Source organism: Miniopterus schreibersii, assembly GCF_964146895.1.
Source record: "Miniopterus schreibersii genome assembly, chromosome: 3".
Classification (NCBI taxonomy): domain Eukaryota; kingdom Metazoa; phylum Chordata; class Mammalia; order Chiroptera; family Miniopteridae; genus Miniopterus; species Miniopterus schreibersii.
The window spans coordinates 9,262,690-9,272,806 of record NC_138103.1 but is presented as its reverse complement, the minus strand read 5'-3'; the positions used below and the strand labels follow the sequence as shown (position 1 = coordinate 9,272,806).

Genomic DNA, 10,117 nt, shown 5'->3' with positions numbered 1-10,117 from the left:
CCCTACCCCACCCCCTCAGCTGCCTCAGACCATCTCCGCAACTTCTCCGTTCCTCGGTTCCCCTCCAGGGCTTCATGGTCAAAAGCTTCAGTTTTGGTGGGACCGACTGGGGTGTAAGACACGGCCTTGGCACTTAGATTGTGACTGTGTGTGGCTATGGAGTCACTTAGGGGGCAGATTACTTCTCGGAGCCTCAGCTTCCTCCTCAGCAAAAGAGGGAAACTAGTATCTACTTGAGCAATTGGGAGGACGAAATGATACCACCACGGAACTTGGAGCCCGGTGCCGGGCCAGAAGGAAGTCCTGAAACGTGGGAAGCCTGTGTTACTCCGTAGGGGCCTCCGAGCAGAACCCGCCCCCTTGCGCAAGAGCGCCTCCTCAGGCTCAGTCTCCCTTTAAGTTCCCGTCGTGCACTTCTGAGGTCACTCACACCCAGCTGCGGCGAAACTGGAGCCCTTCTGCCATCTGTTGTCTAGATGCCCAGGAGGCAGCAGGACATACAGGAAAACTGAGTTAACAGTTTATCAGACGCAACAGAAGCACAGAGAGGTTGCAGTGGGAAGTGGAGATGGCTGAGGGCAGAACCCCAAGGACTCTTAACATCCAGGGAAACATGGGGAGCCTGAGAAGGTACTGGGCATGAAGGAGATACAGAAGCAAGGCTATCGGCGAAGATTCAGCGAGTTTTTGGTTGTGGTCCAGTTCTGCCTCAAGATGGAATAGAGTTTGACAAATATAAGGTTGGGTAATGTTTGCTCCAGTGCCCATAAAGGCTAAGCTGACCTCGGGAGTACCTACATCGACAGGGCTCTGTGCTACTGGGAGGACATTCAAGCCCTGGAGAAACCTCTGTCTTACTCTCCAGATGCTGCTGCAGTGTTCCAATGTAGAGGCTTGGGCTATAGCTGCAACCAAGACAGAGCTGCTTCCTGAGCGCTCCAAGGTAACTAGCTGCCTGCGGGGCACCAGGCTGTAGAGCCACTCAGCCCACCCCCAGCTTCCTTTCCTGCATGAAGGTGACAAGGCTTCTGACCAGGTGTGGCTGTGGAATCATGTGACAGGACTGAGTCAAGGGCTGACTCCCACAGGTCCCCTTCCCTCTCCAGCCCCTCACTGTCTGGGGTGGTTGTGTCAGGACTGGTGTCCACAGCCCTGTAACCTGTCAGCAAGAGAAACAGTTGTTGAGCCAGTGATCTGGCCCATGTTCCTGCTAGCTCACTGCAGATTTTTGAAGAGCCAGGCAGTACATGGGGGTAAGGAAAGAGCAGGAGCATCCTAGCCCTCCCCAGTAAGGAACCAAGACCTGTTGGGGAGAAAGCCCAGTCACCAGAAGAGGGTCTTGGGAGGAGTCTTGTAAACTCTTGAGTTGTGCACTGTCCCAGGAGGGAGCTGAAAAGAATGGGTACATTCCATGTGCAGTGGGCCACAGGAGGACACCAGAACAGCAAGATGAGGGACACATCTGTGGAGTCAATCTTAAATGTGATCATCTTAAATATTCTGAGGCACACAGGTGTAAATTTTAAATAACTATAAAGTGACTACCTAGACTTTAGCCAGTACCATCCCAGCCAGAGAACACCACGCTCACACTCTAAAGATACAGAAGATAGCTGCTATGAGGGGAGAGGGAGGAGGGAGGTATGAACCCACCTGGAGAAGGGAGAAGGGATGGGAAGGCCAAGCAGAAAGAACGTTAATTCAAGTATCCCTGTGCAAATCTTGTGCCCACTGTCCTCAGCTGTGAGACACAGCAGTGAACGTGGTGTGTGCCCAGATGCCCTGTGGAGCAGAGATTCTAGCAGGAAGGGGACACAGGGACCTTTATTGGTGTGACAAGCATGTGGGACCCAATGCCAACAGGCAGGCCAAGATGCACCTGTGCTGGGAGAGACACAACTCATGTGCTGGCTGATTTTATGGAATGACCTGTAACCAATTGCCTGCTTTGTGAGATGCCCTCACAGGTAAAAAGTAAGGGTTCTTCAATGGGCCTTCATCTCCTCGTCTCTGGAATGCCAGCAGGTGGAGGGGGCAGGTGCTGGGGTAGCTGAGCTGGGAGCAAAGCCAGGTACCCCTTTTATTTTTTTTTAAAATAGATCTTTATTGATTTCAGAGAGAGGAAAGGAGAGGGAGAGAGAGAGATAGAAACATCAATTATGAGAGTCATTGATCGAGCCCGCAACCCGGGCATGTGCCCTGACCGGGAATCGAACCCCGATCACCTGGATCCTAGGTCGAAGCTCAACCGCTGAGCCACGCCCGGCCAGGCCCCCCTTTTTTTGGTTAATCCTCACCTGAGGATATTTTCCCATTGATTTTTAGAGTTGGGGGGGTGAAAGAGGAAAGAGAGAAACATCAATGTGAGACACATTGGTTGGTTGCCTCCTGCATGTGCCCCGACTGTGGCCAGGGATGGAACCTGCAACCCAGGTATGTGCCCTTGACTGGGAATGGAACCCACGACACTTCGGTGTGCAGTTCAATGCTCTAACCACTGACCCACACCTGCCAAGGCCAGGTACCCTTTCTTTAGCATGGACAAGCTGGAGCAGGCCTGAGCTGAGGGCCCAGGCAGTGCACATGGGACAGTTGGAGGAACCAGGGCCTGCTGTGCAGCCACCTGCCAGCAGTCTTCTTCCAGGGAAGGGGCAGAGCCTTGCTCTGTGCTCTTCTGTCAGGCAGAATTGATCACTGGGGTGGCGTGGGGGTGGAGGCTTATGGCCAGGTGCTTCAGGGTTGGGGTGGAGAATCCCCAGGTGGGAGGGATGCACTCAGGCTTGACACTGGTTTCGCATGTCCCACTGAGGCCCCCTCCAGCACACTCTGGAGTCTGCCCAGGGCGCCCCTCCCCCAATCCTGCCCTCAGTCACCTGGAAGAAACTCTTTCGGTAACCCTCCTGGGCAGCAGCCAAGCACTGCCATGTTCCCATTTACAATGGATTTTCATCCTTTGTTCTCCTGCCCTATCCCATCCCTAGTGTTTGCTTGGGACTGGAGACCCCTGGAGGGCCAGGGCAGGGATTTCAGCATCAGCTGCTGGTGAACCCCCAGGTTTAAGAGTGGAAATGAACCAGAGGGGCTGGCACGCCTCAGTGGGGTAATAAGGAAGCAGCAGTTCCCCTCCTCCCCTTCCTCACTTTGGCCTCACCTGATGGGAGAGGACCCCTCCCCACTTCCAGCTTCTCCTAGGCACAGATGGGTCCTTCTGGTGCCCAAGGAACAGACACAGGGTAGGTGGAAGGGCAGGTGTCATCCAGCATCAAAGCAGAGACACTGGCCTCTTCCTGGGCCAGCAGAGACCCCTCTATGCAGCTGGGCTGGGGACAGGGCCCTCTAGGACCCCCACTGACATTCTTAACCCGATGCAGCAGCACTTTGGTGCCCCAGTGCTGAGCAGGCCCAAAAGCCTGGGGTTGAAGCTAACACCCCAGGCTCCAGCACAAGGCTGCCCTCCTGGCTAGGATTGGGCCCCACAGGTAGCCTGGTGCAAGTCCAGCCAGTGGACGTGATAACGAGAGAGGGTGTTGGACCATCTCTCGGATGGTGGCCTGGGGAGCTACACCTCAGCACCGGGAGCACAAGTGGGGGACCTGGCAGGCTAGATGTGCAGGGCCAATTGCTCCACATTGTCCTGGCCCTCCCCTGGAATCCTGATAGGTGGGCTCCAGGCAGAACCACACCCTCCAAGTTTCTTCCTTAGTGCCACCTAAGGAAGGACTCCTGGGCCTCACCCTGGGGACCCCTGGAGTCCTGCTACACTCCCAACTGATAAGGCCTGGGGCCTTGCTTGCTGCAGGGCAGGCTGTATCCACCTATCACCATCAAGTCATCAACCCCATGGACAGCAGTTGGGGCCAGCAAACCTGAGCTCAGCTCCCTCCTATGTTGGCTGGGTGGTTGGGGGTGAGGTCCTCAGGCTCGATAGGCCTTAGTTTATTTGTGTCACATGCAGGTAACTTAGTGGGGGGTAGGGGAATGTAGTTTTGCGGACTTTTAGCTAACAACTCCCTTTCAAATCAGGTTTGGTCACTTACCCTTAGTAGCCTTCTTGGTGGTGTCCCTGTGACTATGGTGGCAGTTGAGCTCTGCTCCCAGCCCGCCTCCCCACCCTTTGTCCCTCTCTTCAAGCCCAGTCCTGTGAGGGTCTTGGCTTTTTCTGTGCCTTACATTTGGGTACTCTATGCATGGCCTCTCCTGGAGCCCTTCTCTTCACCTGGTTACATGTCCCATAGGACTGTTCACGAACCCCTGACACAATGCTGCCTACTCCTTGGCCCAGCTTGCCCTTGCTCAGTGTCATGTTGGCAGCCGGGTTGCACTTAAGGGCCAGGTCCTACCATGATCTAGCCCCCGCAGCCCATCATGTGGCCCTACCCCAAGACTGCACTTGGACAAGCTCTGTTGGGGGGCCCAGCCTGCAGGTACCATCCCAGGGCCTCTCTAGGTTCACAGTGAGGCTACGAAGGCCAGGAGGGGCTGGCTTGACTAGGTGGTCTGCTGTCTGAATTCAGATGATGCATGGTTCCCAATACCCCAAACACCATCAGGGACACTGCACCCCACCCCTTGACCCCCATGGAAGAAGGAGCCGACCTCTGTGCAGCAACAGCTTTAATCTGTGGTGACAATGTCCTGGCCTTACCCTTCCACATGCAGGCCACTGTCACTCTGCCTGGAAGTCTTTCTTGAGGATGAAAGCAGGGTCAGTGTGCAAGTCAGTGCCTGGGTGTTTGTGTGCAACATCTCCAGGCAATTTGTATTTACAGTTACAGTACTGATGAGTGATAGACAGAACCAAGGCTGTGTCAGCAGGGTGAGGCTGGGCACAGAATGCAGAGTTCCCGTATTTATTATCATACATACATATATATATATATATATATATATATATATTTCATGTGTATACACAGATAGTTTTCTCTCTTGGAAGTATTAAAAAAATTGACCAACCTCCAATCTATAAAAAATACCTACTCTACATGATAGAAAAATCTCTCCTCCAAGTTTACATTGATTTACACCCAAGGCTTTCCCCAAAATATACAATACGAGGCAATGTCTTAAGTCTTAGTGTAGAAGGTGAGCCATATGGAGGGTGGAGGGATGCAGGGCAACACACACGCTTACACACACACACACACACACACACACACGCGCGCATACACCTCCCATACACAGTCGCACACAACAGTGGCCAGTTTGTGCGTGGGTCTTAGCCCACCTGGGAGCGCTTGGAAGCTCCTGGCCAGTGCTCGGGCTAAGGTGGGCAGTAGGCCCAGCATCCCTGTGGGGGTGACAATGCTGCTCCTGGCAGCGCAGGTGCTGGGCAGTGGCAGCGTACAGCTGGGCAAGGCAATCCCCAAGCTGCCAGGAAGGGACGGCCTTGTTCTCTGCTCTTGATCTGTGTCCTTGGAGAGCCTGCCCTGCCCATCCTGCAGAATGCACCTGGGGAAGAACGTTGACTTCTGACTTCAGACTCCTGGATGAAACATTTGGATTCTGGCCTGGGAAAATGGGACTTCACCCAAGGCAGCAAGATCTGCACAGAGAGCGAAATAATCCAGGAGGCCAGGAAGGCCACACCCATGGGGAGGCAGCACCTCACCATAGCCCTATCTGCACCCCAGGAGTCGGGTGGCTGGCAATGTCCACCCCATCCAGACAGTACATTCCATACCATTAGGCACTCAAGTCCTGATTTCAGAGTAGAGGCTTCTGCCCCAGCCCCCACAGAAGGATCAGAGCTCCCAAAGGTTATTGTAGCAAGGGTCCAACTGTGGGAACAGTCACATGGCCGGAAGCCCCTGGGCCTAAAGCTGGACTGAGATGCCCCTTCTGGCTGGGTGGTAGCCTGAGCAGTGATGGCCTGAGCAACTCAGGGAGATAGCCCCAAAAAATCTTGGGGGAAGGGAGGGCCCTGCAGCTTCTGGTCAGACCCCGACTTGCACTGGCCTCACTGCCTTTCTTTTGCATCTGGTGCAAGGTTCCTGGGGCCTCTAGATTGTCCAGGAGCAGCTGAGACATGGCTGGCATCAGGTCAGGATGCCCTGCAGATATGGATGGCTGCACCCCAGGTGGGGACCCATTTCCTTCCTTTTTCCCCGACAGGGCAGGACAGCAGGAAGGTCTACTATGCAGGAGGGAGCTCATGGAGGGGCTCATCCCAGCATGAGACACTGTCCCCACATCTCTGCAGAGAGGAGGGGGTCAGGGGAAGGCCAGAGCTGAGAGCAGACCCAATTCCGCCTGCACCTGTTGTGGGCTCTAGACCTGGGACTTCCTTGTCCTCCCCGCTCTTCCAGCACCCCGTCTTTATGCGTCCCAGCTCAGCTGTGTATTCTGGGCTCCTTGGGCATGGACCTGCTATTCTTGGCCTACGTGTGCCGTGGCCATCTCTGGGATGTTGGTGGAGTCCAGAATCATCCTGGCCTGGGCTTGCCTGCTTCTACTTGACCTCCAGGATGGACGGGTTGGTCTCCATGATGGCGACAATGATCCTGTCAATGTAGTCCTGCAGGCGGAAGTTGATCTCTTCCTGCTTTTGAATAGCTTCCATGAGCTGTGGGAGAAGCAAGAGATGGGCACTGGGCACATAAACTGTGGGTGCCTTAGAATTCCAGGCCTAGGGGAGTGGGCACATTACCTCATCGCGGGAGACAGAGCTGATTTCTGCAGCCAGAGACTCAGAGAAGGATGTGGAGAAGAGGTTCTTGGCGCCCTGAATGCTTAGGTTTATGATCTGCCCATTGAGCTCATCGTTCTGCTCCTTCAGGTTACGGTTATCCTGGGGTGGGTGGCATGACAGCATCATTCCTGGGCTTTGACCCCCCCCCCAGGCACCTCTCTTCCCATGCCAGCTGCCAGTAGGCTTCTAGGTATGAGGGTGTCTGCCCAGCAGTACCTGCTTCAGCCTGCGGACCTCCTGCTCCAGCTCGCTCTCCCGGTTCCTGCTATTGTACTCCTGCAGGCCTACACTGCTGCTCCGGCCCCTCCTCTGCTCCGCCTCCAGCTTGAAGAGCTGTAGATGCTCCAGCTGCTTTCGCAGGTCCTCAATTAGCTGTGTGGAACCACAGAGTGAGCAGTGTCAGCCTAGTCCCTGGTTTCAGAACCTCTGCACAGGTCTAAATGCCATTTCTGAGGATGATGACGCCACACTTCCCAAATGCCACCACGCACCCAGCACCTCCCTCCAGCACAACAGTTAAAAGTGGTGGGTCCGCAGCTCACTCTAGATGGACCCTATGGATTCTGGAACCTTGCTGAGTGACAGCCCTGGGCTTGTGCTCACCTCCTGGGTTGCCTCCTTGTCCTTCTGGAATTGGTGTCTCTCGTGACTCAGCCTGTCTCCCAGCTTCCTCCTGTTTTCCTGCTCTTCACTGAGCCGCAGTGACAACTCTTCAATTTCATCCAGTAGCTTCTGCTTCTCCTGCAAAGTGAAACACTTGCCATGGACACATCTCACCCTATACACATGGCTTTCCTCAGTTGCATGTATCCTGAGAGTCTCAATTCACTGATGTCCACAGGGCTGCACCTGAGCCTTCCTGTCAAAGCCCAGGTGCACGCACACAAGCATGCACTCTCAGGGCCTGTTACCAGCCCCGAGTGCAGCGCATGTGGAAGGTGGGCCTGGGACACTCTAGGTGCAGGGAACCTCCCCGCAACAGTACTGTTTCAGGGGGAGGACAAGAGCAGGACCTGACCCATAGCTACTCAGCAGGAGTTGCTCACAGCAGCCAGAGCCCAGGTGGCTCCAACTTGTTCAGAGCTTCCCAGTAGGCACTTGGCAGGAAGTAGAGGATGGGGGAGGAGAAGCATCTCTGAACATCTGCAGAATAGGGCATGAGGGGTCCAGCTGAAGTTGGCTCCTCAAGGACATCCCTGGGTTCAGACCACAGGTCAATCTAAGCGTGAACCTCTGAGCCCAAGGATCCTGCATCTGTGGGAAAGCTGAGGAGCCAAGCAGGCTCCAGCATCTTCCAGCAAAGGGACAGTGGCCCGAGTTGAGCTTGTTCCCTCACACACAGGCCTGGTAGGGCCAGGCATCATCAGCCTGCTCTTTGGAGCAGCACAGTTCCCCAGCCTGCAGTGCACCCCTTGGCAGGTTGCACCCCTTGACTGGCCATACCCCTGCAGACTCATTAGCTGGCCGTGTGACTGCCCTGCTTTGGAGAACTTGTCTCAGCACATCCCAATCCTCCAACAGGCGTCAGACCCAGAGGGTGTGGAAAAGCATGGTGACCACTCAGTGCAAAGCCTGGTCCGCCAATCAGTGCTCCTGGCTGGCAGCTTACCTCCTCCAGGCGTTCTATGTTGGCCTTCAGACAGGGCGTGCAGGACCTCAGCTCACTGTTCTCCTCGTCCAGTTGCTGCAGCCTAGGACATAGAATGAGGCTGGGACCTGCTCCCTAGGAATGCGCCTTCTTGGGGTGAGGGAGGCTGAATGTCTTGGAAACCTCACTGGGGGCTGCCCAGGGTTACACAGAGACTACCCCCAATGACTACAGCCCAACCCTTACATACACAAGTGCTCTGGGCCAAAACTTTTCATAGGCTAGGATGGTTGTTAAATACACTCTGGGTGTGGGGATAATTTCAGGTTTACAGAGTACTTGCAGACACAGTGCAGAGTCCCTGTGGACCTCAGCCCCTTTCAGCTTCCCCTCGAGCATCTACTCATCACTGCAGCAGGTTTGTCACAGCCCATACCCCCACATCAGGACACTCTGGTCACCAAACAATGGATGCAAATCAGCTTTTTCACAAGTGCCCCTCCCTGTCCAGGACCATATTGTACTTAGTTGTCTCCGTTGTCCCCTATGGGCTGGGGCAGTTTCCCAGACTTTCCTGGTTTTTCATGACTTTGACAATTTTGATCATGTATTTAGTGGAATGTCCTTCAAATTAGGTCTGTTTGGTGTTTCCTCATGACTAGATGGGTTATGGTTTGGGGAAGAACCCCACAAAACTGAGGTGCCACTCTTGTTACATCAGATCGCGGTATGTGAATCTAAATGATTCATCATGGGTGATGCTGACCTGGTCAAGGTGTGTCTGCCAGATGTCTCCTCTATCAAGTTCTACTTTCCCCATCCATTCTCTGTATCTGGAAGCTGGTCACAGAGTCCAGCCCATGCTCCATGGAAAGGGAAGACACAGTGCCACCCCTTGGGAAGGGGCATCTCCATGTATTATTTGAAATTCCTCTGTGAGGAAGGTCTATGTCTTCTCCCCATTTACCAACGATCACATTTAGTTATACTTTGGGTTTTGGTCCAATAGTATCATTTGTGTGTTGCTCAAACTGTTCCGCTTTTGACCTTCAGTTGGCTCATGTCCCTGGGATATGCACCCATCACTGTGAGTGTATGCTTTTGTTTGAGCACTTCCCTACTTTCTGGCATTGCAAAATGCTGTAGGCTCTGCTGGTCTACCCTGTCCCAGCCATAGACTCAGTCCTTTCTCTAAGGACCCCTGGTTCTTTTCCATAATTCAGTTGTCCTAACCACCATGTTACTCTGCAATCTCTCTTACTGAGGAGTGTCTTCCTTGTACACCATAATGGGCTGAGGCCATGCTGGGGAGGCCCCTGTGCTGGGCTGACATTAGAGGGCTGACCTAGGGCTGCAAGGGCCTCTGAGGGCCTGACCAGCCCAAGAACTAGACTTCCTCTGCCCTGCCATCACATCCCCAGGGAGCTGCAGGAGGCTGAGAGGATCCAGGCACACACAGCCACTGACCCGAGGTCACAGGGCAAACAGCAGGTTTGGTCAGAAGCTGTGATGCCGAGTCCTGCCTTGCTCACCTAGGGCTACATGAGACCCCATCTACCACATGCCCCTCCACGCTGCTATCCTACATGGCCAGCAGAACAACCTGGTTGTGTAGGCTCTGGTGTGGACAGATGTGGGAAGAAGGATGGCTCCGCCTCTTAGCACCCACAGGCCCAGTGGAAAGGCCCAAAGGAGAGGCTACAGCATGCACAAATGAGAAATAGCTTTGAGTCCACTAAACTGCACTGCCTGGCTGCCTGGGCCCACTGTTCTGGGTGGTAGAACCCCACTGTGTCTGCATACAAGGAGGTTTCCCTGTCCAGGTGACCCTGGCACAGATC

General features: G+C 54.4%; 1 protein-coding gene across 2 annotated transcripts in view; it reads right to left on the bottom strand.

Moving 5' to 3' along the window:
• Positions 1-4,597: 4,597 nt before the first annotated feature.
• Positions 4,598-10,117, bottom strand: part of RAB11FIP3 (RAB11 family interacting protein 3) — a 92,133-nt gene continuing 86,613 nt past the window's right edge. For both annotated transcript variants that reach the window (XM_081131410.1, XM_081131409.1), the window contains 5 exons: positions 8,298-8,379; positions 7,292-7,429; positions 6,905-7,060; positions 6,647-6,787; positions 4,598-6,562 (listed from right to left, as the gene is read on the bottom strand). In XM_081131410.1, the coding sequence (XP_080987536.1) occupies positions 6,449-6,562; positions 6,647-6,787; positions 6,905-7,060; positions 7,292-7,429; positions 8,298-8,379 (631 nt within the window). In that variant the 3' untranslated portion in view covers positions 4,598-6,448. The remainder of the gene's footprint in view (positions 6,563-6,646; positions 6,788-6,904; positions 7,061-7,291; positions 7,430-8,297; positions 8,380-10,117) is intronic.